Genomic DNA, 25838 nt, shown 5'->3' on the forward strand with positions numbered 1-25838 from the left:
TTCTCACCACTATTATCCTATTATCCTGCCACACCTGATAATGATCAATAAATACTAAGGAACTCAGAGGCCGGTGCCGACGTGGATCCTCTGTATGCTGAACGCCGGTCCCCTGGGCCCATTTTTCTTTCTCTATACTTTGTTTCTGTGTCTCTTTCCTTTCCAAGTCTCTCTTTCCACCTAACGAGAAACGCCCACAGGTGTGGAGGGGCAACCCACCCCTTCACGTGACAGATGTCCCAGCAGTTCTGACGCACCTAGGTGAGCGGGGTGGGTGGCAGGGCATATGTACGTGTTTTGAAAAAACTCCCAGTCGATTTTTGTTCATTCCTCCCCCAAAAAACGCGTTCCACACGCCCTTGAGACGACGGGACATCTAGAGATCCTGGAGCCTTGGGAAAATGGCCCGAGGTCGGCGGTTGACACGTTACTATGGAAACTCCATAGCTTGGCGTGCCAGTCAGGGCACACCCTTTGGACGTCACCCGGAGCCGACTGGAGCACCTGGCAAAAGGCAGGCCCACTTCCTGCTCGGCTCCGCCCAGAGCAGGGGGCGGGCGGATAGGCGATTCTCTCCAATCACAGTTCCAAAAGGAGGGGGCTGACAACATATCCTCCAATCACAGCTTGAAATGAGATTGATGTGTCTTTTCACCAATCACCGCCAAGGCTCGAGGGGGTTGTCGGGATGGGGGCGGGAGCCAACATGGATCCCTCAGTGGGATGAGGGTGAAACTGCTATTGCCGGTGGCTCCTGTTTTCCCGCCCCAGCATGCTGGTGCATTTATTTCGGGTCGGGATTCGGGGTGGCCCATTCCCAGGCAGGCTGCTACTGCCCCTCCGCTTCCAGACATTCTCAGCTGTCAGGTAAAAAGGGAAAAACCTACTCAGCGCGGGCCATTGACCGGCCGGCAGGGCTTTGCCGGCCCGCCGGGAGATGGAGTCCACGGGCTTGCGCGAGGCTTGCTGGGAGCTGTAGGCCAGGCCTACCGGGGTGGAATGTCACTCCGCGGGTGTTGGCCTCAATTATTTATAGTGACACTTCAGGCGCCAGCAGAAGGCTCATGCGTCTGCAGCCGCGGTGTCAGCCAGAAGGAGGGGACGCTCGGGGTCAGTGACCACGCCCAGTCCGCACTCCCGGCTAGGGGTCCCCTTTCCTGGCCCTGGAGTTGATTGGGCGATTTGGACGAAAATTCTTACTAGCATCGAGACATTTAATGTAGTGGTGCTTCCAGGATTCAAAGTGAGTCGAAGAAGAACTAGAGATGTTCAGCAGGGATAAAGAGCCAATCTAATAGGCCGGGCGCGGTGGCTCACTCCTGTAATCCCAGCACTTTGGGAGGACAGGAGTTCGAGACCAGCCTGGCTAACATGGCAAAACCTCGTCTCTACTAAAAAATACAAAAATTTGCCGTGACTGGCGGCACGCGCCCGTAATTCCAGCTACTTAGAAGGCTGGGGCAGGAGAACCGCTTCAACCCGGGAGGCAGAGGTTGCAGTGAGCCGAAATCACGGCCACTGCACTCCAGCCCGGGTGATAGAGTGAGACTCTGTCTCAAAAAAAAAAAAAAAAAAAGAGTCAATCTAATAACTTGTACATGTGTGTTTTTGGCAAAACACTCTACACGGGTTGGTCAAGAGAGAGACAGACAGACAAACGGGAAACAAACAAGGACCCTGAAACTACAACTCGAATGTAAATGCTTTATGAGAAGGGACTGATTCCTTTTTTCTTCTTTTTTTTTTTTTTTTTTTTGAGACAGAGTCTCGCTCTGTCACCCAGGCTGGAGTGCAGTGGCATGGTCTCGACTGACTGCAACCTCTGCCTTCTAAGTTCAAGCAGTTCTCATGCATCAGCCACCCAAGTAGCTGGGATTACAGATGTGCACCACACTCGGCTAATTTTTGTATTTTTAGTAGAGACGGGATTTCATCATGTTGGTGGGCAGGCTGGTCTTGAACTCCAGACCTCGGCCTCCCAAGGTGAGCCACCTCACCCGGCCGTCTTTTCTAATCCTAGAGTGAATTACTTGGGGGCCAAACAGATAGAAGATTCCCAAGGGCGGGTGGATGTGGAGTTGTGTCATTTGGAAAGCCCATCTGACTGATGGAGAGCAAGAGCTGGATCGAGCTGGAGCTGGAAGTCTTGGTGCTGGGAAGTAATCCACATGCTCTTGGCAACGACCAGGCCTTTCTTAGAGTCTTAGTTTGGAGACAATGCAAGAAGCTGGAAAAAGACCATGCTAAATTATTGATAAAAACAGTTCTTAGGAAAGAGTAAGGGTGTTGATGTCATTTAAACCAGAGAGGAACCCAAGGAAAGACATCAAATAATATTCAAGTATACATGTGTTCATTAGTCAGCATTTTTCAATAGATCATGAAATGAATTTAGTTGCTCAGGACCATTTAAAAGTAAGTATAGTCTGGGCACGGTGGCTCACGCCTGTAATCCCAGCACTTTGGGAGGCCAAGGCAGGTGTCAGAAGTTCAAGACCAGCCTGGCCAACGTGGTGAAACCCCATCTCTGCTAAAAATACAAAAATTAGCCAGGTGTGGTTGCACGCACCTGTCGTCCCAGCTACTTGGGAGGCTGAGGCAGGAGAATTGCTTAAACCCGGGAGGCAGAGGTTGCAGTGAGCCGAGATTGCGCCGTTGCACTCCAGCATGACACAGCAAGACTCCATCTCAAATAAATAAATAAATAAATAAAAGTAAATGTAGGCCAGGCACAGTAGTTCACACCTGTAATCCCAGCACTCTGGGGGGCCAAGGCAGGCAGATCATTTGAGGTCAGGAGTTCAAGACCAGCCTGGCCAACATGGTGAAACCCCATACAAAAATTAGCCAGGTGCAGTGGCTCACGCCTATAATCCCAGCACTTTGAGGGGCTGGGGCAGGCAGATCACTTGAGGTCAGGAGTTCGAGACCAGCCTAGCCAACATGGTGAAGCCCCGTCTGTACTAAAAATACAAAAATAACCAGGCATGGTGGTGGGCACCTGTAGTCCCAGCTACTCGGGAGGCTGAGGCAAGAGAATCGCTTGAACCTGGGAGGTGGAGGTTGCAGTCAGCCAAGATAGCGCCACTGCTCTTCAGCCTGGGCAACAGAGTGAGACTTGTCTTGAAAAGAAAAGAATCAGAATACATGTTAAGAATTAGAGAAAATATTATTTTGTGAAGGATTTCCATTTTGTGTGGCATGTATGTGTTCATTGTACTGGGTTGCAAGTAAGATATGTTTCTTGCTGTAGGCCACAGTAAGTCTAAACATTTGCAAAACCCTGTAGTAGTTAGGTCAGATTGTCCTGCACCTCTAATGAGGGCATGCATTTGCTCAACAAACATAAACATTTGCGGAACATCTATTATGTACTGGAGTTCTGCCAGTGCTATCTAAGATATAATTTCCTGCCTTTCAGAAACACATGGCGTAATGGGAAAACTGGACAGTTACACAAGGCAGAAGGAGGGTAAGCATCTCTATCTTTACGATAGAAACAAGAACACAGTGGAAAACAAGACATAAAAACCTGGCAGTTGGAATGGGGTGGGAGAAGGCCTCATGTAGGCAAAAGGCACAGGCCTTCCTGAAAGCAGAGGAAGGATGAGATGAAGACTGCAATTAGAAGGGTCTAGGGATGTGAAAGGCCATGATGGTAAAGAGAAAAGCTCACACTCCTTTTGGAACTGTGATTGGAGAGAATCGCCTATCCGCCCGCCCCCTGCTCTGGGCGGAGCCGAGCAGGAAGTGGGCCTGCCTTTTGCCAGGTGCTCCAGTCGGCTCCGGGTGACGTCCAAAGGGTGTGCCCTGACTGGCACTCCAAGCTATGGAGTTTCCATAGTAACGTGTCAACCGCCGACCTCGGGCCATTTTCCCAAGGCTCCAGGATCTCTAGATGTCCCGTCGTCTCAAGGGCGTGTAGAACGCGTGTTTTTGGGGGAGGAATGAACAAAAATCGACTGGGAGTTTTTTCAAAACACGTACATATGCCCTGCCACCCACCCCGCTCACCTAGGTGCATCAGAACTGCTGGGACATCTGTCACGTGAAGGGGTGGGTTGCCCCTCCACACCTGTGGGCGTTTCTCGTTAGGTGGAAAGAGAGACTTGGAAAGGAAAGAGACACAGAAACAAAGTATAGAGAAAGAAAAATGGGCCCAGGGGACTGGCGTTCAGCATACAGAGGATCCACGTCGGCACCGGCCTCTGAGTTCCTTAGTATTTATTGATCATTATCGGGTGTGGCAGGATAATAGGATAATAGTGGAGAGAAGGTCAGAAGGTAAACACGTGAACAAATGTCTCTGCATCGTAAACAAGGTAAAAAAGTGCTGTGCTTTTGATGTGTATATACATAAACATCTCAATGCTTTAAGGAGCAGTACTGCTGCCAGCATGTCCCACCTCCAGGCCTAAGGTGGTTTTCCCTATCTCAGTAGATGGAATATACAATCGGCTTTACTCCGGGACATTCCATTGCCCAGGGACGAGCAGGAGACAGAAGCTTTCCTCTTATCTCAACTTTCTTTTTTTAAAGCCTTTCCCCATCAGTAAGCTCATCTAGATCTAGATCTCACCATCCTCTCCTGACTGGATAACTTCTGCTCCCTACAACCAGTCCTGTCTGCCTCCAGCCCATGCCCCCCTGCTATGATCTTTTTTTTTTTCAAGACAGAGTCTCGCTGTGTTGTCCAGGCTGGAGTACGGTAGCACAATCTTGGCTCTCTGCGACCTCCTCCCAAGTTCAAGTGATTCTCTGCCTCAGCCTCCCAAGTAGCTAGGACCACAGGCACACACCACCACATCTGGCTAATTTTTAGTAGAGACAGGGTTTCAACATGTTGATCTAGAACTCCTGGCCTCAAATGATCCACTCGCCTCAGCCTCCCAAAGTGTTGGGATTACAGGCGTGAGCCACTGCGCCCGGCCATGCTATGATCTTTAAAATGCAAACCTAATCTTGGCACACCTCAGCCTAAAAATCACCATGACCCTTATTGCCCCCCAAGTCCAGGAGCTTTATAAGAACTAGAAAACTGCCCCTCCCCAAAGTCTCATGTCTCTTTTCCCTTCTTGTAGGTCAGGCTTCAGCCATACAATTCCTGAAATTTCTCTCCCATCCTTTCTTACTGCAGACACCCACACTTGCTTTCCCTCTGCCTAGAGCTCTCCCCTTTACACTCCACCCCCACCTGTGCCTGGCCTGTTCCCCCTCAGGCCTCACCTAGAAGGCCTTTCCTGACTCCCTCTGAGGAGAAGGAGGAGCAGGGCTTCAAGCTGTTTTGTGCCTCTGATTTCCAGTTAACTGTGAGTCTCCCACACTCAAGCATGACTGCTGTGAGGGGAGTTACTTCAGCTGTCATGTTCATCTCCATCCTCTCCATAACCCCGAGCAGAGTACCTGCACACAGTAGGTTCAAAATGTGTAGAATAGGCCAGGCGCAGTAGCTCATGCCTGGAATCCCAGCACTTTGGGAGGCTGAGGCGGGTGGATCATGAGGTCAGGAGTTCAAGACCAGCCTGGCCAATATAGTGAAACCCCATCTCCACTAAAAATACAAAAATTAGCTGGGCATGGTGGCTCGTGCCTGTAGTCCCAGCTGCTCAGGTGGCTGAGGCAGGAGAATCTCTTGAACCTGGGAGGCAGAGGTTGCAGTGAGCCGAGATCATGCCACTTCACTCCAGCCGGAGTGACGGAGCGAGACTCTGTCTCAAAAAAAAAAAAAAAAACACAATGTCTAGAATAGTGGAATCGATATTAGCATTTTATAGATGTGGCAGCTGAAGGAAAGAGAAGATAATTGGCCTATTCAAGATGACAATATAAGTTATTAGAATTTTTATTTTTCTCTGTTTCCTCCTTCAGCCGTGGAGAGGGAATATGTGTCATGGTGCCCCAGGCCAGGGAGGGGAGGTAGGGTAATGGGCCTGGGACATCAGAAGACATGGCACACTGGCAGAGTAGAGCCAGCCTGGGTGCTGGAGTCAGACTGCAGACTTGGTTCCCTGCTCGTCCCAGTTCTGCTGCCTGGGGACAAGTTATTTCAGCTCTCTTACCTCCACATGATTTTTTTTCATGTGTCAGGTGAGAATAATGGCACCTCCCTCCCAGGGAGGTGAGGATCAAGGGAAGTAGCCCATTAGCTCCAGGAGGTGGGGCCATGTCTGCCCTGGTGGCTGCTGTGAGCAAGTCCAGTGCCGGGCACAGGAGCAGCTCTCTTTCCTCACCTCTCTGCACCGTGGTCCCTTAAACCCCCGGCCCCTTCCTGTCCAGGCAGTGTGTGGCCATCTAACGTGCCATCCAGTTCTTCAGGCTGTCATTCTGTCAGAGCCTGGAGTGGAAGCTGCGAGGGCCCTGGCTGGCTGGGTGTGTCCTGAGAGACGCCCAGGGGAATAAGACTTTTTTTTTTTTTTTTTTTTTTTTTTGAGACGGAGTCTCGCTCTGTCGCCCAGGCTGGAGTGCAGTGGCGCAATCTCGGCTCACTGCAAGCTCTGCCTCCCGGGTTCACGCCATTCTCCCGCCTCAGCCTCTCTGAGTAGCTGGGACTACAGGCGCCCGCCACCACGCCCGGCTAATTTTTTGTATTTTTAGTAGAGACGGGGTTTCACCGTGGTCTCGATCTCCTGACCTCGTGATCCGCCCGCCTCGGCCTCCCAAAGTGCTGGGATTACAAGCGTGAGCCACCGCGCCCGGCCTGGGAATAAGACTTTTAAGACTAGATTTTGTGCTCAGCGTCTCATTCCTCTGCGACTTTGCCCATGGACATGTCTTAGAAACTGAAGTTGCTTCAGAACAGCCCTGAGAAGGGCAGGGGTCAAGAGCCTGAAAGAAGAGGAAGTGCTGCTTCCAGAGAGCTCGGCCAGAGCCCCATGGGTGTGCTGGTCAGCTGGAGGGCAGTCAGAGCCTCGAGCCATCCATGCCTCTCTCTCCTTACAGGTACTCTGATGGCTACCGCAGCTCCTCCCTCCTCCGGGCCGTGGCCCACCTGCAGTCCCAGCTCTGGGCCCACCTCCCTCGAGCCCCTCTAGCTCCCAGATGGAGCCCCTCTGCCTGGTGCTGGGTTGGGGGAGCCCTGCTAGGCCCCATGGTACTGAGTAAGCGTCCCCACCTCTGCCTTGTGGCCCTATGTGAGGCAGAAGAGGCCCCTCCTGCCAGCTCCACACCCCATGTCGTGGGGTCCCACTTTAACTGGAAGCTCTTCTGGCAGTTTCTGCGCCCCCACCTGCTGGTCCTGGGGGTAGCCATCGTGGTGAGGCTTTCCCCACTTCTCCATCCTGGGGACAGGGCAGGACCCAGAGCTGCAAAGGGATGGCATTCCTGCCTCGCTGCCTCTCGGGAGAGCTCACGGGAGCAGCGATGGCTAGCCAGGGGTCCAGGGGTGCCAGGAGCTTCAACACTGGGTGGCTGGGTGGGCAGGGTTCCGTGGGGGCTGGAAGCTAGGGTTTGAACCTCTGAGAGGCACTGATGTGTCCACATGACCAGCCACAACCTGGACAAGAGCAGGGCTCAGTAGTGGGAGAGGAAGGGCCAAGATCTGGCTGGGGATGGGGAGAAGTGTGGCTCCCCCACTCAAAACATTTGTCCCCTCTGTCTCCCCATTCCAGCTGGCCTTGGGTGCGGCACTAGTGAATGTACAGATCCCCCTGCTCCTGGGCCAGCTGGTAGAGATCGTGGCCAAGTACACGAGGGACCACGTGGGGAGTTTCATGACTGAGTCCCAGAATCTCGGCACCCACCTGCTTATCCTCTATGGTGTCCAGGTACAGCCAGGAGTGGGGCTGGGGGCCGCTGAGGAGCCACCCGAGACATCCCTGAGTGCACTGGGCTCTTCCGCAGGGACTGCTGACCTTCGGGTACCTGGTGCTGCTGTCCCACGTTGGCGAGCGCATGGCTGTGGACATGCGGAGGGCCCTCTTCAGCTCCCTGCTCCGGTACTGCCAGCTGCAGGGTGCAGAGTTGGGGTGACTGATGGCCCGAGGGGTCTGGGGGTAGGGCCTCATCCTGAAGTAACGTCTCCCTCTTCTGCCCTCCTTGTTGGTCCATGTCCCATGCCAGGCAAGACATCGCCTTCTTTGACGCCAATAAGACGGGGCAGCTGGTGAGCCGCTTGACAACTGACGTGCAGGAGTTTAAGTCATCCTTCAAGCTTGTCATCTCCCAGGTCAGTGGCCCGGTGGCCCCCACCACATCCACACACACACTTTCCCATGTGGACTCACCAGGCCAGCCCTGCCCGCCCCAGCCCTGATGTTGGGCTGACAGGCGCACGCTGACTCGAGAAGGCCACTGCCTGGTGAGGGCATGGGTGAGGGACCGTGGAAGTTCATGGAAGGAAAGTGTAGAGGCAGTGTCCAAGGTCAGGACGGGCTGCTTCTCCACTGCTCTGAAACTGAATCTTCCCTGGAAAGCCTTCCCAAGCACTCAGACAAGAGTCTTTCCTGGCAAGAGCAAAATCACTTCGCCTGCCTTGTCCCCAGAGTGCCTGGATTGCTGACAAGTATTGAGCATGCGCAGTGGCCTACCGAACACAGATGCCCTCCCCTTATCCGCCCACACCGACTCTGACTGCTGGATCATGCCACACACTGGCCTAGGCGGTCACTGGTGTACCCCCATGCGGTTCTCTTTGTTCAGTTCCTAGAACAGAAAGAGAAGCAAGCTGGGATTTGTCTAGGGGAAGGATGCCACAGTTCATAGCATTCTCACTCGGCCCCTTCAGGCCTGCTGCTCGCACCCCGACTGGCCAAGTTAGGGTTATGTACTGTGACTGGTGGACTGCCACTGGGCCTCCCAGGGGCCAAGACCTGGGCCTTGGCCTTGGGAGTGCAGAGCTACAGCCAGCTGACCCTTGGAAAAGTCCTTCCTGTCATGCTGCGGACGCCGTAGCCTCCCGCCTTCCCTCCCACTCCCTAGGGGCTGCGAAGCTGCACCCAGGTGGCAGGCTGCCTGGTGTCCCTGTCCATGCTGTCTACACGCCTCACGCTGCTGCTGATGGTGGCCACGCCGGCCCTGATGGGAGTGGGCACCCTGATGGGCTCAGGCCTCCGAAAATTGTCTCGCCAGTGTCAGGAGCAGGTACCAGCATTCCTGGCCATCCTCTTCACCCTCCCGACACCGTTTCTCTTTCCACTCCCCGGAACTCCTCCCTGTCCCCATCCTGGACTCCTCGTCCCGTTTCCTGGACTCCTTGTCCCATTTCCTGGACTCCTTGCAGATCGCTAGGGCAATGGGCGTAGCAGACGAGGCCCTGGGCAACGTTCGGACTGTGCGTGCCTTCGCCATGGAGCAACGGGAAGAGGAGTGAGTCCTGGGAGGGCGGAGCGCAAAGCAGAGATGCCCCCCACACCCTGCCTACCCTTCGTGCCAGCCCAGCTGCCTCCTGAGTGCACTGGTCTCTCTCACCAGGCGCTATGGGGCAGAGCTGGAAGCATGCCGCTGCCGGGCAGAGGAGCTAGGCCGCGGCATTGCCTTGTTCCAGGGGCTTTCCAACATCGCCTTCAACTGTGAGTGAGCCATTTGGGGACTGGAGGGGCACTTGTGGGCTGGGGAGGAGCTGGGAGCAGCCAAGGCAGGCAAAGGCCCGCCCTCCATCTGCTGGCTGCCTGCATTCGCCTCGGGCCAGCTGCTAACTCTTGCAGGTAAAGGGAGGGTACCGATGTCCCAACCCAGCTATGGGACTCCATGTGGAGCCCTCAAGGAGGCCATGGAGGCATGCCCACCCCGACTTGCTCTTCCGAGGAGGAAGCCAAGGCTGGGACCAGTCAAGGGCCTCACCTGACTCTCCCAGTCAGCAGTGGCAGAGCAGGCCCAGGGCTGTTTACTCTGCCCTGGCTTCATCCTCCCTCACTTCCCCTCTCCTGCAGGCATGGTCTTGGGTACCCTATTTATTGGGGGCTCCCTTGTGGCCGGACAGCAGCTGACAGGGGGAGACCTCATGTCCTTCTTGGTGGCCTCCCAGACAGTGCAAAGGTAAGTGGGGGCCGTTCCCATCGCTACAGAGCCCCCTGCCACCCTCCAGAGCCCTGCTGGGTTAGGGGACACGGGTGCCAGCCTTCTCTGGGGGCCGACTGCTGTGCAGCTCCAGGCCTGCCCAGCTTCCGCAGGGATGCATAGGTGGGGAGAGAGAGCCCCTCAGGGCCCATAACAACCCTCCCGGCTGGGGCAGTGGCGCTGCAGCAGGCAGGTGCTTGTCATCTTCAGCCTTCCAAAGGACCTAGAAGTTTCCTTGACAGGCTTTTTAAAAATCTGTTTTAACTGTGGTAAAGTACACAAAACATAAAATGCAGCATTTTAACCATTTTGAAGTGTGCGGCTCATGGGCAGTGGGTACACTCACGTTGCTGTGTGGCTGTCGTCACCGTCCGCCTCCAGAACTCTTACCTGGCAGAGCGGAAACTATCCCCATGAAACGTGAATCCCCATTTGCCCTCCCCCAGCCCCTGGCACCCACCATTCCACTTTCTGTCCTTATGATTTGACAACTCTAGGGACGTCCTGTAAGTGGAGTCGACTATATCCTTCTGTGACTGCGTTTTGTCACTCCACGTTGTGTCCTCAGCTTCCTCCGTGTTGCACCCTGTCCGAATTCCCTTCCGCTGCAGGCTGTGACATTCCATGCATGGAAGGACCATCCTTGACAGGCTTTGTGAGCTGCCCTTCCCCATGCCTGCCACTTCCAGGGATGACAAGCTGACCCTTGTCCCCAGACACCCCACCCTTATAGCTTATTGCTTTGCATTGGTCCGAAACCACCCGCTCAGCTGAGCCTCTGGGGTGACCAGAGCCGATCGCCAGACAGCCCAAGGCGGGCCTCCCCGCTCCTATCTCTTTCCAAGCTAAACACAAGCAGTTCTACGTAAATATGTTACGGTAAATAATGAGATAGTAAATATGCTGTAACAGATCATCAAAGGGTGAAGACCTGTCCCACCAACCGTGTATCACCTCTGCCGCCCCATCCCTCCCCCACGAGCCCCCTGCTCTTCCTCCGGGGCCCCCACCCCATTCTGCCGAGGCATGTGTCCTCGCCCTGCTGCATGGTGCACCCCTGCGTGTGTGTCCGCCGGATCAGAATCCCTCACTGCAGGGTGTACTGTCCCAGGAAGGGGGAGGCGGATGGAGACAGGCTCCCATTTTCAGCCCCAAACCTGACATTCCACAGAGACGTTCCTCCCATTTCCACAGCTGCATGGACACCCTCGTGGGCCCCATTTCTGCTCGATGCTCCCTAGTCTGAGCACCTTTGGACCCTTTCTGGTCCTGGGCTCAGGCCTCCTGGGCAGCCTCGTCCCCCCTCCAGCCCAGGGAGCTGTTCTCTCATGGCTTTGGAATTCAGATGCTCTCACTGTGATAGAGATGGGGTCTTGGGGGTGCTGCTTCCACCACTGCCTGCCCTGCTCAGTGCTGACCCACTTCCCTTGACCAGAGTTTTGGCCTCTCTGAACAGGAGAGTCATTTTAGTCCTGAGGGCCCATAAGAAGCCCAGTGGCGGCCGGGTGCAGTGGCGCACACCTGTAATCCCAGCACTTTGGGAGGCTGAGGTGGGCGGATCATGAAGTTAAGAGATCGAGACCATCCTGGCCAACATGGTGAAACCCCATCTCTACTAAAAATACAAAAATTAGCTGGGCGTGGTGGTAGTGCCAGCTACTCGGGAGGCTGAGGCAGGAGAATTGCTTGAACCTGGGAGGCAGAGGTTGCAGTGAGCTGAGATTGTGCCACTGCACTCCAGCCTGGCAACAGCAAGACTCCGTCTCAAAAAAAAAGAAGCCCAGTGGCTCCCTTAATAAAATCACCCCTTCGCCCTCTGTGGTGGGCAGCGGTGGGACAGTCTCCCTGTGGGGAAGGTGGCTGCACTGTCCAGCCCCAACCCTCCCCCTTCGGGACCTCCACTTCCCCTTTAGGGCCTGAGACTCTGACTTTGCCTCCCACGGTACTGCTTAGCCATCCAGCAATTTTATGACACACACAAGAACCCCCAGGGGCTTGTCTGTGCCATTTCGCTGGCTGCTCCCACAGCCATAGGCCCTCGACCCATCCTCTTGGGGGTCCTTCTAGCCCTGCCTATGTGGAGATTCTTCCCCACTCATCTTGGGGGGATTGGATTTGTTGCATAGAGCAGCTGGTGTGTTTCCCACTGGGTCCTGCTAGCTAAGCCAAGGGCCCATGCATTGGCGCTGGGGTCTAGCAGAGAGAAGGCAGAGAGAGGAGAGCAGGATGGCCCGGCCTACCTCAGGCAGCCTAACCTATGAGCCCATCCTGAGCACTCCTGATGGAGATGGGGAGGTGCCCAGACAGACAGCAAGTGGGGCCCAGCCGCCTCATCAGAATCAGGGCCAGGCTCCGCCTGGGAACAGGCCTGTAGCCTACAGCCCATGGCCCCTGAGAGCAGGGTCATCGCACTCTAATGAGTCATGTGCATTTTGAATTTCAGTTGCTGCCCAGCCCCTTTGCCAGGCCCTAATGTCTTCCAGATCTCTGGTGGAGAATGTTCCTCTGCTCATCAACAGATAGCTGGCTGGGCTGGCTCCTTCCTGCCTGGTGCCTCCGCACTCCCTTTAGCAAGTGCTGACTGTGTTGAGTCCACTGGGACCTTTTCCTTTTGGGTTTCGAGGCTCCTGCCACTCACCCCAACCCTAGTGCTGGAAGAAGTGAGGCTGCAGCTGAAGGGTTGCTGGGGAGTAAGTCTTTCCTCTTAAGGAGGGGACCAGGCATGCACACACTGTCACAGGTCAGCCAGGCCAGTCAGGGACGAGTGACTCACCTTCCTCAGCCTCCTGGCAGCTGGCCAGCCCTACCCTGGCCCTGCCGGGACGAAGGCGGCCACCCACTGTCTAGACAGATAACACCGTGGGTATACTTACCTGCAGGGCAAGCTCATGAGAAAAGTTTTTTTCTGGGAATTTTGTTTTGGGGTCTCCGGAGAGTTCCCCCGTGGCCCAGTGTCTTCTGTTTTCTTCTTTCTCCAAAAAGATTTAACATCACTTCTTCCACCTAAATGTCAGCCAAAGTCATTGCTTCCCCAAGAGTCTGCAGCATTAGATCTGCTCTCCCCTTGTGGGCCACGCACCGTTGATCTCTGTTCACGGTGGCGGCCTCCGCATCCTCAGGGCCGAGCAGGGAGTCCGTGGGTCAGCTGGGCTCCCTTCCTCGTGGGCTGATATCACCCCTGCTTGTGTGTACAGGCCTCACCCTGCAGACCACAGGCCAGGGCAGTGGAGGACACCCACGGAGGCCTGTGCCTTCACTTACACGTCCTCCTGGAGCACCCCCTCCCGGGGGCTTGGGCTGAGCAGAGGGACAGCTGTCATCCTCATCTGGCCAAGGAGGGAGCCAGGGCTCAGTGATCTGGTGTTGCTACGTCCCAGGGCTCCACGCCCCTGTGGTGCAGGAGCAGTCTCTGCATTTGGCCACAGGCCACCTGCTTCCTTGCTCCCGTGCCCCACCATGGCTTCCTTCCCCTCCTCTCTGGCTCTTCTTGTTCCCATCCATTCCAGCCCTCTCTCATTTTTCTGACAGGTCCATGGCCAACCTCTCTATCCTGTTTGGTCAGGTGAGTGGCCGGTAGGGTGAAGGGTCTGGAGTGTGGAGTTTGTGCCATGTGCATGCCGCTGTGGGAGCTGCCTTTTGACTGGGTGTGGGCGGGCAGAGGAGCTGGGGAGACCCCAGCCCAAAGCCACGGCCACTCCCTGGAGATGCTGTGGTTACCCCCACTCCTGCCTCCCTGCAGACTTTGGATCCCCTCCCACAGGTGGTCCGGGGGCTGAGTGCAGGCGCCCGGGTCTTTGAGTACATGGCCCTGAATCCCTGCATCCCACTGTCTGGGGGCTGCTGCGTACCCAAAGAGCAACTGCGTGGCTCCGTTACATTTCAGAACGTCTGCTTCAGGTCAGCACGGGTGAGCAGGCATGGGAATGGGTCCCTGGGCTGAGGATGAGGCAAGAGGATTCCGGGGGTGGAGGTCTGGACTAATGCTCCCCATAAACAGGCCCTCTCAGAGGGCTACAGGGAGACTTCAGGAGGGACCCGGGCAATGAGGGCTGGGAGCCTGGTCTGACTGGGGGTCTCTCGGCTCCTCCCAGCTACCCGTGCCGCCCCGGCTTCGAGGTGCTGAAAGACTTCACCCTGACGCTGCCCCCTGGCAAGATCGTGGCCCTCGTGGGCCAGTCTGGGGGAGGTAAGGGGAGCCCACCACCTTCTCTTCACCCTCTGACTCTTCTCTAGCAGCCACTCAGAGCAAGGCTGGGAGCAGTGAGCCCCTAGCGGGATCCCTTCCTCTACCACCACAAGGGGTCTTCTTTCCTGGGACAATCCCCAGAATCCCTGGCCTCCCTCCCTCTCAACCCACTTCCCTAGGAAAGACCACCGTGGCTTCCCTGCTGGAGCGCTTCTACGACCCCACGGCAGGCGTGGTGATGCTGGACGGGCGGGACCTGCGCACCCTTGACCCCTCCTGGCTCCGGGGCCAGGTTGTCGGCTTCATCAGCCAGGTGCGGGGCCACATGGGCAGCCCTTGGCTCCCACTGCCTGTCCTCCCCTGGGCCCTGCCCCTCTTAGTCCGCAGGTGCCTTTTCTTTCTTTCCCGCCCTCATCCTTGCTGCTCTCGGGAGAGCCCTGGCCTTCTTCACATGTCCTCGGCTGTTGTCTGGGTGAGGCATCCCTGTCCCGGGAGCAGCCACAGCTCTGCCTGGTCTCCCAGAGCAGGGACGCTTTGTCCCCATTTACAGCCGTCTACACAGATGGGGAATCCCTCAGATTCTCTGCAAATCCCATAGCATCCAGGTCTAGAGAAGCCTATGGTGGAGGTGCTGAGCTGCAGCTGTTCTCCCTCTGCTTGAGGTGGCACTGCCCAGCGAGGGTCCACCCTTCCCTTTGAGGGCCGTGAATGAAGAGGGCACGCCTGCTGTCCCACCAGGGAGAGTGCCTGTGCAGAAGAAAGGCAAATGCAAGCCCCCAACTCCCAGCTCCCTGCCCTGCCAGCTCCTTCCACTCCCGCTCCTGGGGAGGGGTTCTGGGCCCTTGGTAGGAAATCGACCTGTCCTTCCCTTTTGGGGGCCACTCTGCATCCTCACTTCACCTCTGACTTTGAATGTCTGATTCTTCAAGAGATCCTAATCTAATCCACCAGATAGACTATCCCAATGTACATGGTGGCCCCTCCAGTTTCTGGGCAAAGAGAATGTTTCTGTGGACTCTGTCTCCATAACCCCTCACCCACAGGAACCCGTCCTGTTTGGGACGACCATCATGGAAAACATCCGCTTTGGGAAGCTGGAAGCTTCCGACGAAGAGGTGTACGCAGCCGCCCGGGAAGCCAATGCTCACGAGTTCATCACCAGCTTCCCTGAGGGCTACAACACCATTGTCGGTGGGTGCTCGGGTCTGCCGGGAACCAGGTGGTGAGGCACTGGGACACAGGATTCTACAGGAGCAGTGAGCAGCCCAGTGGGACTGAGGGCGGCAAGGACAGCTGGGGAGAAAGACAGTTGTGTCAGGGAAGACCAGAACCACAGCCAAAGGGGACAGAGTTGTTCTGTGGGGACAGGGGAGTCCAGGCCAGTGTGGTTCAGAACCAGCTGACCAAGCAGGCTGCAGAGACAGGACGGGCTCTAGGAGGAGCTGGAGAATGTGACAGAGGGCATATGACAGGCCCCTGGCCGGGGACACAGTGATGCATGGTGTCTGGAGTCCTCACCGAGTCTAAAAGGCCGCCACTTCCCCAGACTGAACAGAAGAAATGGGGGGCTGCCTCCTCTCCACCGTCCATCCCCCTCTGGCTCCTATTTCTTTCCTGTGCTTTTCATCTCTAAAGTCGTTTCTCCTCGTTAGAATCGGGGTGACAGGATGGGCCCCAGGAGAGGGCTGTGGTGGTTCTGAACTAGGAACACGCAGCCTGGCACTGCAGGGCGTGCACCTTGCAGCTTGCCATGCGGAGCTCCCAGGTCTTTTTCCAGCCTTTGGGGCCATGTTTCTCAGCCAGTGTCTTGGCTCTGTTGCACAGTGTTTCAGCACTTCTCAGGATGCAGAGATACCTGGGCTTCTCAACTCTGGTCAGTCTGAGTCCAGCCTTCTGAGCTGTGGGGCCAGTGTCCCCAGCCCAGCCATCGTGTTCTAGATGCCTCCTCCAGCCGTGTTGATACACTGTCCAGATGCCAGCTGTCCTCACTGGGTGCTCTCCCACATCTCTTTTGGGTGGCACTTTCCTTGTGTCTCTGATTTTAGTACTTTCTGCTCATTTGGGCCTTCTTGGGGCTGCGTCCTTACTGACCTGTCACCCTGCTGTCACCTGGAGTCACTGGACCCCAGAGCCCATGTTTGGGTGCTGGATGTTCCCCACAGCCACAGAGACCCGGGAGGCTGGGAAGGTGGCTTGGAACTGCAGGCACAGGGCAAGGTGTGGGTCATCCTGGCCTGAGGCACTGCCATGGCTGGGGAGGGGCATTTGGCAACTCCCTTGGAGTGCACCAAGCCCTGCTGGCAGGTGTCACGCCACCCTCAGAGGCAGGGCAAGTGTGCACAGTGGCTGAGGGACCCAGAGGTGGGATGAGCCAGTGCAGGGGCAACCCAGAGGAGGAGGGTGCACAGTGTGGGGTGGTGGGTCAGAGGCAGGAGGAGGGTGCACAGTGTGGGGTGCTGGGTCAGAGGCAGGAGGAGGGTGCACAGTGCGGGGTAGAGGGTCAGAGGCAGGAGGAGGGTGCACAGTGTGGGGTGGGGGGTCAGAGGCAGGAGGAGGGTGCACAGTGCGGGGTGGGGGTCAGAGGCAGGAGGAGGGTACACAGTGCGGGGTGGGGGGTCAGAGGCAGGAGGAGGGTGCACAGTGTGGGGTGGGGGGTCAGAGGCAGGAGGAGGGTGCACAGTGCGGGGTGGGGGTCAGAGGCAGGAGGAGGGTGACAGTGCTGAGAAGGGCACTTAGAGGATCTTGATGGGCATTCAGGAAGGACCCTGTGCCCCTTTGTGGGCCACCCTCAAGTGCACAGCTTCAGGCTCCTGCCCTGCCCCTCCCTTCCCAGGTGAACGGGGCACTACCCTGTCTGGGGGCCAGAAGCAGCGCCTGGCCATCGCCCGAGCCCTTATCAAGCAGCCCACAGTGCTGATACTGGATGAAGCCACCAGCGCGCTGGACGCAGAGTCCGAGCGAGTTGTACAGGAGGCCCTGGACCGGGCCAGTGCAGGCCGCACGGTGCTGGTAATTGCCCACCGGCTCAGCACTGTCCGTGGGGCCCACCGCATCGTCGTCATGGCCGATGGCCGTGTCTGGGAGGTTAGTCGTCCTGGGGGCGTGGATCAGTGGGTTGAGGATGGCTTCATCACGGACAGTGGCACAATGCTGCAATGAGTTATATGAAGGTGCGGCCTGGCCCCAGGGCCTTGGGGGCTGTATTCTGCAAGCAGCGTCCCATGTAGAGTCAGGAGTTCTGCATTCAGCCAAGCCCTGGCCTCTCAGGCCCTCAGTTTCTTCCTCTGTCCCCTGGGATGGTATAATTGCACCATCAGCTCCCAGGAACAAAAGGAAAAGTACTAGCCGGGTGCCTGTAATCCCAGCACTTTGGGAGGCCAAGGCAGAAGGATCTTTTGAGGCTAGCCTGGGCAACATAGCGGGACCCTGTCTCTACAAAATACCAAAAAAAAAAAAAAAAAAAAAAAAATCAGCCGGATGTAGTGGCATGCACCTGCACTCCCAGCTACTCTGGAGGCTGAGGCGGGAGGATTACTTGAGCCCCAGAGGTTGAGGCTGCAGTGAACAATGATTGTGCCATTGCACTCCAGCCTGGCATCAGAATGAGGCCCTGTCTCAAAAAACAAAAAGGAAACATACTCAAAGTATGGTGCTGGGAGTGAGGAGCAGGGCTGGCTGCCCAGGGTATCAGGTGCAGAAGAAGCAGTGCCAAGGAACCTGTGCAGGGAGTCAGGAGTAGGACCCCAGAGGCCGTGTGGCGTTGGCTCACAGCCGCTCATTCAAGCCAAGGCTGAGGGGCTTATGCAGGGAGATGGATCCTGAGTTGGAGGTTTGGGCTCTGTAAGGGGGACAGAGGGAATCATATTCTTCCAAAATTCAGCTAAGTAGGGAAGTGGCAGTAACTAATGCAGCATGCCAGTGGCAGTTCCTTTCAGATTGGGCATTGGTTTCAGAGGATCCCCAGAAGGGACACCGGCCTAAGTGACCATGGGCCCAATGGCTGAGAGAGAGGCTCAGCCCTCTGAGGGTTCTGAAGCCTGCATGCCTTGGAGCAACCATCCGCCCCTCCCTCCCGCCTTCCAGGCTGGGACACATGAAGAGCTCCTGAAGAAAGGCGGGCTGTACGCCGAGCTCATCCGGAGGCAGGCCCTGGAAGCCCCGAGGACAGCGGCCCCACCGCCCAAAAAGCCAGAAGGCCCCAGGAGCCACCAGCACAAGTCCTGAGAAGGGCCCCCTGAGGTGTGGTCGCTGCCAAGCATCAGTGCTAGGGCTGGGGCTCAGCCCGGGGGGAGCCTACTGGGGACTGAGCCCCCGGGAGGGCCAGCATGTGGAGAGTCGCTGCGGCTGCTCCTGCTCACAATAAAGCCAGGGCCGAGCGGCTGGCAGGGGAGGCCAATCCCTCCCTCCCCTCCCCAGTCCTGCCGGCTGCCTCCCTCCCACCAGAGTCTGCTAGAGTCATTGGGCTGCAGTGGGCAGAGACAGAGTTCCCCGAGACACCTCCGCTCTGTTCTCCCTTTGCCCAGACCCCTCTAGACCTCTCAGAGACGTTCTAGCCAGTCTCCCCGCCCCACCCAGCAGCTTCAAGTTGGCCAGGCCTACAGTAGCTCCAGGGAGTTTTTAAAAATCAGGGTCTGGAAGTGGGCCTGGGAATTCAAACCTAGGCTCTTCCCACACCCTTGCTAGGACCTCACTTCCCTAGACTGGGGACTGACTCCCTCCCTCTCCTGTGTCCCCGCTGCCTCGCTGGACCATGGGAGAAGGAGCCTATCCCCTGGCTCACCCCGGAACCCACAGTCTCCATCTTCCAAACAACCTCCCTCCCTTCTCCCTGCACAGTGAACACAGTCCTGATTTCTAGATTTCACCTCCCCTCCCCACCCCCAAGGGACACAGACCTAACAGGGCCCAACACTTGGGTCAGGGTAGGAGGGACGGGGCCACGATGGCCAGTTCCCACAAGAAGCACCAGCCTGCCTGGCTGTCTTCCACCGGCCCTGCCCTGTGTGCCTGGAGTCTTTTACCCACTGAGATCGTGGACCAGCCTCCATCTACACCAAGAACACCCAGCTCTGAAGGAGATGGGAGGGGCTGATGCCCACCTGGAGCGCTCAGCTTCCTGCCCACAGTGCTGACGAGTACAGAGCTAAATGGAGCAGCTACTACAGAATCCAGTACAGAATCGGTCCAGGAGGGCGCGGCTGTGGACAGGCCAGCCTCCCCAGCAGGTTCTGGGAGGCACACCTTGAAAGGGGTGCATCCTGAGTGATGGGCGCCTGTGGCCCCGAGGCTGTGGATGAGGGGGCTAGGCTCCAGCTGGCTTCTGAGGGGCCTGGAAAGGCACATAAGTAGGGCCTTGGCTGAACTGGTGCCCCAGCAAGACCTCGTATCCCTGCACTGCTGCAGATGCACCAGCCCTCCCCACCTTGGTGCCACTGTCAGTTCCTACTGGGATCCTTCCCCCATCCAGCCACACCCAGGCTGTGGGACTACACAGTGCCCTGGCTCCCCTGGGCAGGAGAAGAGGTGGTGCCTGCGGTGCACCTTCACAGCCAGGCAAGGATTCTGGATTTATCCTGTGTAAAGAAGGGTGGTACCCTCTTTCAGGGGTGTGGCGCAGTGCATTGAGGCCAGCCTGGAAGAGGCAGCAGCAGCTCAAGTTTGCGTGCAGGAGCCAGAGTGGGACCCACAGGCTCTTGTGGGTATGGTTTAGAACTAGATGGTGCTTTGGGGACAAGCCATCCAAAAACCCCAGGCCCACATCCACCCTGATTTGATATCCCACTTCCTGACAGATCAGAGGCTGTGTCTTTAGGCAGTGGAGGCCCAGGAGCAGAGCCTGGGGCTGGTTCACAGCTAAACCCCTCCTTAGGGCAGCCCAGAGTAGGGCCTCAGCTTCTGGCGAGTCCACAAGCCCTGCTGGGGCCCTGCTTGTTGGCCTGACCCCTCCCTCACCAGGCAGCCAGCCAAGGTGGTTCCTGCTTCACTCGCTCAGTCATCAGCCTCAGGCTGCCCAAAATGCCTCTGACACCAGATTTATATCTTCTGGGCGGCTTCTTCAAATCCAGCCCTTCACCCGCCCCCTAGAGAAGCAGTGAAACCCCACGGCTAGTCCAGCTGGAAGAGCTAGACTGCAGGAGCTGTGCCGTCTTCCTAACCTCGCCCCGGCCTTAGCTCCACAGTGGAGAGCGGGAGCCTAGCTGTGCTTGATGGTGAATGCCTGTTTGAGAGTGTGAGTGGGGTCATCTACAGTAAAATACTTGCGGAGCACGGCACTGTGGCTCTGGGGAGCTGGTACACCTGTGCTGTAACCAGGGTACTCACTCAGTCCTTCCAAAGTGTTTATTAATCAAGCACCTGTCATGTGCCATTGAGCCCACGATGGGGAATGAGGACGGTCCTTGCCCCCATGAAGCCTGTGTCCTGTTGGGAGGACGGACAGGTGGCCCAGCAGTTGCAGCATGGTGTGTGCACACATTTGGCTGGTGGAACCATGTTTCTACCACTCATGGTCAAAAAAAGCCCACCAAAGTCCTGGGAGTTCACATCTGTGTGATGATAGGGCAACATTGTTTGTAATGGAAAGACTGGACACCCCCAGTGCTCATCAGTGGGGGAGTCATTAAATAAACTACGGTATGTGCACATAATGGGTGGCATGCAGCCCTTTGGAAAAATGTAGGTTTTCCAGGTCCTGGATATAGCAGTGTAAAATGGGAAATCACAGAATACCCGCGTTGTGCCTGAGATGGCAGGTGGGGCACCCGTGGTACCCAGGAGGGTGGCAGGTGGGGGCATCCATGGTACCCAGGACGGTGGCAGGTGGGGCACCCATGTCCTACCTAGAGTGGCAGGTGAGCCCATAACCATTGTAGAGGCCAACATCCTCAGAGGCCTGAGTGTGGGGAGGTAGGCTCTGACTCCCTAGAAAGAGAGGGACACTTAGGAAACAGACAGGCCCTGGAAGTGGGACGTGAAGAGTGCCCTGGCCATCCAGTGTAGGCTGAGATGCTGGGGGCACAGAAAGAAGAGATCTGCTGATGCCAATCTTCCAACCACTTCCCAGCTTGGCCAAGAGCCAGCTCTGGTGCTCGTGAAGGAACAGATCCTGGGTGAAGCTAGAGGGAAGGCCGGAGAGGCAAAAGGAGGGAGGAGTTAGGCCAGGGGTCAGCGACTGACCCTCGGGGCCAGTGTACAGGGGCTGCAACTGGGAGCCTAGGGGGCCCCAAGGCACCTCCAGGCACAATCTACCTCTGGCCTTTCCTCAAGCTCTCCCTGGGACCACTGCGGTTTCCTCCTGGCGCCTCTCATCTTGGACAGCCATGCCCCCCTCCATGCTGCACTAATGGCTCAGCCTGGGGCCCCAGGGACCTCCCCTACCCCCCAGACTGCTCTGTCGGCCCCCTTTCCCCCCTCACTGCTGAAACCCAATCCTCTGCAGTAGCGCCGGCTCAGCACCACCTCAGCACCGCTCCGCAGCCCCTGCCTGCCACGGTCAGCTACGCCCCTCCTGGTCTGCTGCGGAGCCCCCAGCCCAGTGCCTAGCCCAGTGGAGCCACCGCCTGTTCCTCGGGAAGGCTGAGTGGGACCCGACCGGCCAGATACCTCCTCCAATCCCGCCAGGCTAGTGCCTCCCTGCCTCCCAACCTTGGCTCTCTCCCACCCTCTCCTCTCTTCTCCTTGCCTGGCCTCCTGAATCCTATCAGCCTCCTTAGCCCCCTGACTGACCCTCTCTCGCTTCTTCCAAGCCTCTGTAGCTGGCCCCGCTCCTGGGTTCTGGCCATGAAGCCCACCTCAGGCCCAGAGGAGGCCCGGCAGCCGGCCTCGGCCATCCGTGTGTTCGCCAGCAACTGCTCAATGCATGGGCTGGGCCACGTCTTCGGGCCAGGCAGCCTGAGCCTGCGCCGGGGGATGTGGGCAGCGGCCGTGGTCCTGTCAGTGGCCACCTTCCTCTACCAGGCGGCTGAGAGGGTGCGCTACTACAGGGAGTTCCACCACCAGACTGCCCTGGATGAGCGAGAAAGCCACCGGCTCGTCTTCCCGGCTGTCACCCTGTGCAACATCAACCCGCTGCGCCGCTCGCGCCTAACGCCCAACGACCTGCACTGGGCTGGGTCTGTGCTGCTGGGCCTGGATCCCTCAGAGCATACTGCCTTCCTGCGTGCCCTGGGCCGGCCCCCTGCACCGCCCGGCTTCATGCCCAGTCCCACCTTTGACATGGCGCAACTCTATGCCCGTGCTGGGCACTCCCTGGACGACATGCTGCTGGACTGTCGCTTCCGTGGCCAACCTTGTGGGCCTGAGAACTTCACCACGGTGAGCTGACCTCCCTACCTATCCTGCCAGGGGCCCAGAGGGCAGACCAGTCCCTGCCCAGCACCCACAATCCCCTAGCCAGCATAGGCTCCCCCAAAGCCAAGGGACCTCTTCCTTCCTACCAGCCATGGACTCCCCACCCCCCAGTGCCACTCCGTGCAGCCCAGGAAGCTGTCCTCCTTGGGGCTTTCTCTGTCTCCCAGCCCGAGGGGAGCATGTGAGGCCACACTGACCCTGGCTGGCCCTAGGCCTGAGGTGTGGCCCAGGGAGGCCCTGCTCCTGGGGCTGGGGGTCCTCCCTGGTGGGACCATTCTGGGGCAGGAGACCCCTATCTCTGCCAGGAGGTTGGGGGTTTGCTTTCCCTCTGCCTTTTCAACACACTGCCAGCCCCAGAGGACAGCCACAGGGGCCCATTTCCTTTTCCCACAGTCCCCAGAGAAACACAGAAAAACCTGTAGGCTGTGCTCTGGGCTTTGGTGGGGATTGGCGGGGTGGAGGAGTTGGGTTGATGGGCTCCCAAGGGCGTCCTGCAACATGTGCCCACGTGGAGCATGGGGCTGGGGGCACTGAGATGCGGGCTTCAGTATTCAAAGAAGAGACACAAACATACCATGAGGTGGGGAGAGGTCCCATGACCATGTGCCTGCCTGGGGGAGGTAGCCATCACCCTGTCTGCCCGCCCCAGATCTTCACCCGGATGGGAAAGTGCTACACATTTAACTCCGGTGCCGATGGGGCAGAGCTGCTCACCACTACTAGGGGTGGCATGGGCAATGGGCTGGACATCATGCTGGACGTGCAGCAGGAGGAATATCTACCTGTGTGGAGGGACGATGGTAGGGAGCACACAAATGAGGCTGGGGGAGGGCATGGATGGAGTGCAAGGGGCTAGGGGAAGGAGAGGAGGAGAGGAGGTGTCAGGGTGTTCCCCCAGAACCTGTGAAAGGGGCTGGGCTGGCTCATCCCAGTCCTGGGGAGGGGGGCTGCAGTGAGAGGTCTTGTCTGGTTGGGCAGGAGACCTGACCACAGGGTCTCAGGCCTCACAGGTCCCTCCCCGACAGAGGAGACCCCGTTTGAGGTGGGGATCCGAGTGCAGATCCACAGCCAGGAGGAGCCGCCCATCATCGATCAGCTGGGCTTGGGGGTGTCCCCGGGCTACCAGACCTTTGTTTCTTGCCAGCAGCAGCAGGTACCCTCCCGTGTGCCTCCACACCTACTACTTCAAGCCCACACCACCTCGGACCCTAAACCCTCAGCTCCTGAGACCTGTCTAGGGGCCTCTTCCCAGCTGGCCTCTCAGGCTCTCCGGGAAGCCTCCTTAACCCTGTCCCCCCACAGCTGAGCTTCCTGCCACCGCCCTGGGGCGATTGCAGTTCAGCATCTCTGAACCCCAACTATGAGCCAGAGCCCTCTGATCCCCTGGGCTCCCTCAGCCCCAGCCCTAGCCCCATCCCTCCCTATACCCTAATGGGGTGTCGCCTGGCCTGCGAAACCCGCTACGTGGCTCGGAAGTGCGGCTGCCGAATGATGTACATGCCAGGTGAGGGGCTGGTGTCTTCGTCCCATGGCGGGCATGGCCCAGGGAGCTGAGGCTGCTTCTAAAGCCATCTCCCCGGCACCCGCAGGCGACGCGCCAGTGTGCAGCCCCCAGCAGTACAAGAACTGTGCCCACCCGGCCATAGGTAAGGGCGAGCCTCCCCCACCTCCCGTCTGCCCCTCTCCGCCCGCGGGCGGCTGACGCGGCCCGGTGGCCCACAGATGCCATGCTTCGCAAGGACCCGTGCGCCTGCCCCAACCCGTGCGCCAGCACGCGCTACGCCAAGGAGCTCTCCATGGTGCGGATCCCGAGCCGCGCCGCCGCGCGCTTCCTGGCCCGGAAGCTCAACCGCAGCGAGGCCTATATCGCGTGAGCTGCGCGGGGCGGGCGGGCTCCTCCGAGCCGGGGGCTCCCGACGGGGCGGAGCGGGGCAGGCCAGGCCGTAGCCCTCGTGCGCACAGCCCGGGCTGAGGCAGCCTCCGCAGCCTCACTGGCTCTGGGGCTCAGTGCTGGTTGTTTAACCTTTCTGCCCCCGGGGAATGCTGACGCCTCCTCCCAGGGGTCTGTTTTTTTTTTTCCTTTCATTTTTAAATCTTTACTTTTAAAAAATAGAGACGGCAGAGGGCGGGGGAGGGGAGGGGAGGGGACTCGCTATATTGTCCAGGCTGGTCTTAAACTCCTGGCCTCAAGATCTTCCCTCCTCATCCTCCCAAAGTGCTGGGAGTACAGGTGTGAGCCACCGTGCCCGGCCCCTCCCAGGGTTCTTGAAAGGAGTGGGAGAACCCACAGCTGCTTCTTGCCAGCAGTGGGCACCAGGTGGTGGCCAGCCCACATTTGAGGCCATTCTTGTCCTTAGGGAGAACGTGCTGGCCCTGGACATCTTCTTTGAGGCCCTCAACTATGAGACCGTGGAGCAGAAGAAGGCCTATGAGATGTCGGAGCTGCTTGGTGTGTGTGCAGGCCCCCAGGGCTGCGGGGCTGTGGGCAGGCAGGTGGCTGTGAGTTGAAGGGTGACCCTGTCTCCACAGGCGACATTGGGGGCCAGATGGGGCTGTTCATCGGGGCCAGCCTGCTCACCATCCTCGAGATCCTAGACTACCTCTGTGAGGTGGGCCAGGGCCCCCACTGCGGGGGGTGGGAGGTGGGAATCAGGGCCCCTAGGATGAGGGGGAAGGCGTGCACTGGCCACCTCCCATCCTGCTTGCCTCCAGGTGTTCCGAGACAAGGTCCTGAGATATTTCTGGAACCGACGGCACTCCCAAAGGCACTCCAGCACCAATCTGGTAACAGCCCCTCTTCTGGAGCCCCTGCCTGCTCCAAGGGTGCTAGGCCCCACCCCTGAAGCCTAGACCACCATCCCGCCCCAGCTGAGGAGAAACAGGCAGGAGGGTGTGCAGTGACCTTGACTGGTCCCTGGGAGGAGGACCACTCCCCACCTCTGACCCTGTCCTCCTCACACAGCTTCAGGAAGGGCTGGGCAGCCATCGAACCCAAGTTCCCCACCTCAACCTGGGCCCCAGGTAACACATAATGGCCCCCTAAAATCAAGGGAGGGCAGGGGCAGGCGCAGGACAGTGGGTGTGCCGGTTCCCACCCCAGCACTCTGCTCTTTTCCGAAGACCTCCCACCCCTCCCTGTGCCGTCACCAAGACTCTCTCCGCCTCCCACCGCACCTGCTACCTTGTCACACAGCTCTAGACCTGCTGTCTGTGTCCTCGGAGCCCCGCCCTGACATCCTGGACATGCCTAGCCTGCACGCAGCTTTTCCATCTTCACCCCAAATAAAGTCCTAATGCATCAGCCTCAGGT

The 25838-nt window shown here is 57.9% G+C and overlaps 2 protein-coding genes across 10 annotated transcripts; both read left to right on the forward strand.

Moving 5' to 3' along the window:
* The first annotated feature begins 699 nt into the window (after positions 1–699).
* On the forward strand, positions 700–21693 carry ABCB8 (ATP binding cassette subfamily B member 8). 3 transcript variants are annotated; one of them, XM_030826159.1, is made up of 18 exons: positions 700–867; positions 3422–3472; positions 6940–7252; positions 7608–7763; positions 7840–7934; positions 8059–8164; positions 8917–9078; positions 9218–9303; positions 9409–9506; positions 9867–9972; positions 13522–13555; positions 13754–13890; positions 14085–14179; positions 14359–14492; positions 15223–15370; positions 17013–17263; positions 18263–18418; positions 21618–21693. In XM_030826159.1, the coding sequence occupies exons 1-17, from the start codon at positions 773–775 to the stop codon at positions 18401–18403; spliced, it is 2208 nt and encodes a 735-aa protein (XP_030682019.1). In that variant the 5' UTR covers positions 700–772; the 3' UTR covers positions 18404–18418; positions 21618–21693. The 3 variants fall into 3 exon arrangements, with proteins under 3 accessions (XP_030682019.1, XP_012367641.2, XP_030682020.1); XM_012512187.2 differs by lacking the exon at positions 21618–21693 and having other exon boundaries at positions 18263–18623; XM_030826160.1 differs by lacking the exons at positions 3422–3472; positions 6940–7252; positions 21618–21693 and having other exon boundaries at positions 724–867; positions 18263–18623.
* Positions 20921–25838, forward strand: ASIC3 (acid sensing ion channel subunit 3). 7 transcript variants are annotated; one of them, XM_030826164.1, is made up of 11 exons: positions 20921–22492; positions 23178–23328; positions 23554–23681; positions 23831–24032; positions 24118–24174; positions 24251–24398; positions 24886–24977; positions 25058–25137; positions 25241–25312; positions 25491–25549; positions 25649–25829. In XM_030826164.1, exons 1-11 carry the CDS (start codon positions 21959–21961, stop codon positions 25725–25727), a joined length of 1602 nt encoding a protein of 533 aa, XP_030682024.1. In that variant the 5' UTR covers positions 20921–21958; the 3' UTR covers positions 25728–25829. The 7 variants fall into 7 exon arrangements, with proteins under 7 accessions (XP_030682024.1, XP_030682021.1, XP_030682022.1 ...); XM_030826161.1 differs by having other exon boundaries at positions 21370–22492; positions 25629–25829; XM_030826162.1 differs by lacking the exon at positions 25491–25549 and having other exon boundaries at positions 21370–22492; positions 25649–25838.

Source organism: Nomascus leucogenys, chromosome 13 (assembly GCF_006542625.1).
Source record: "Nomascus leucogenys isolate Asia chromosome 13, Asia_NLE_v1, whole genome shotgun sequence".
Lineage (NCBI taxonomy): Eukaryota > Metazoa > Chordata > Mammalia > Primates > Hylobatidae > Nomascus > Nomascus leucogenys.

Bases quoted from the DNA above. Each gene is read 5' to 3' on its own strand.
- ABCB8 (XM_030826159.1), top strand. From the start codon at position 773: ATGCTGGTGCATTTATTTCGGGTCGGGATTCGGGGTGGCCCATTCCCA. The intron at 868-3,421 runs GTAAAAAGGGAA...CCTGCCTTTCAG, and splicing joins CAGACATTCTCAGCTGTCAG to AAACACATGGCGTAATGGGA. The intron at 7,764-7,839 runs GTACAGCCAGGA...GCTCTTCCGCAG, and splicing joins TTATCCTCTATGGTGTCCAG to GGACTGCTGACCTTCGGGTA.
- ASIC3 (XM_030826161.1), top strand. From the start codon at position 21,959: ATGAAGCCCACCTCAGGCCCAGAGGAGGCCCGGCAGCCGGCCTCGGCC. The intron at 22,493-23,177 runs GTGAGCTGACCT...TGCCCGCCCCAG, and splicing joins GGCCTGAGAACTTCACCACG to ATCTTCACCCGGATGGGAAA. The intron at 23,682-23,830 runs GTACCCTCCCGT...GTCCCCCCACAG, and splicing joins TTTCTTGCCAGCAGCAGCAG to CTGAGCTTCCTGCCACCGCC.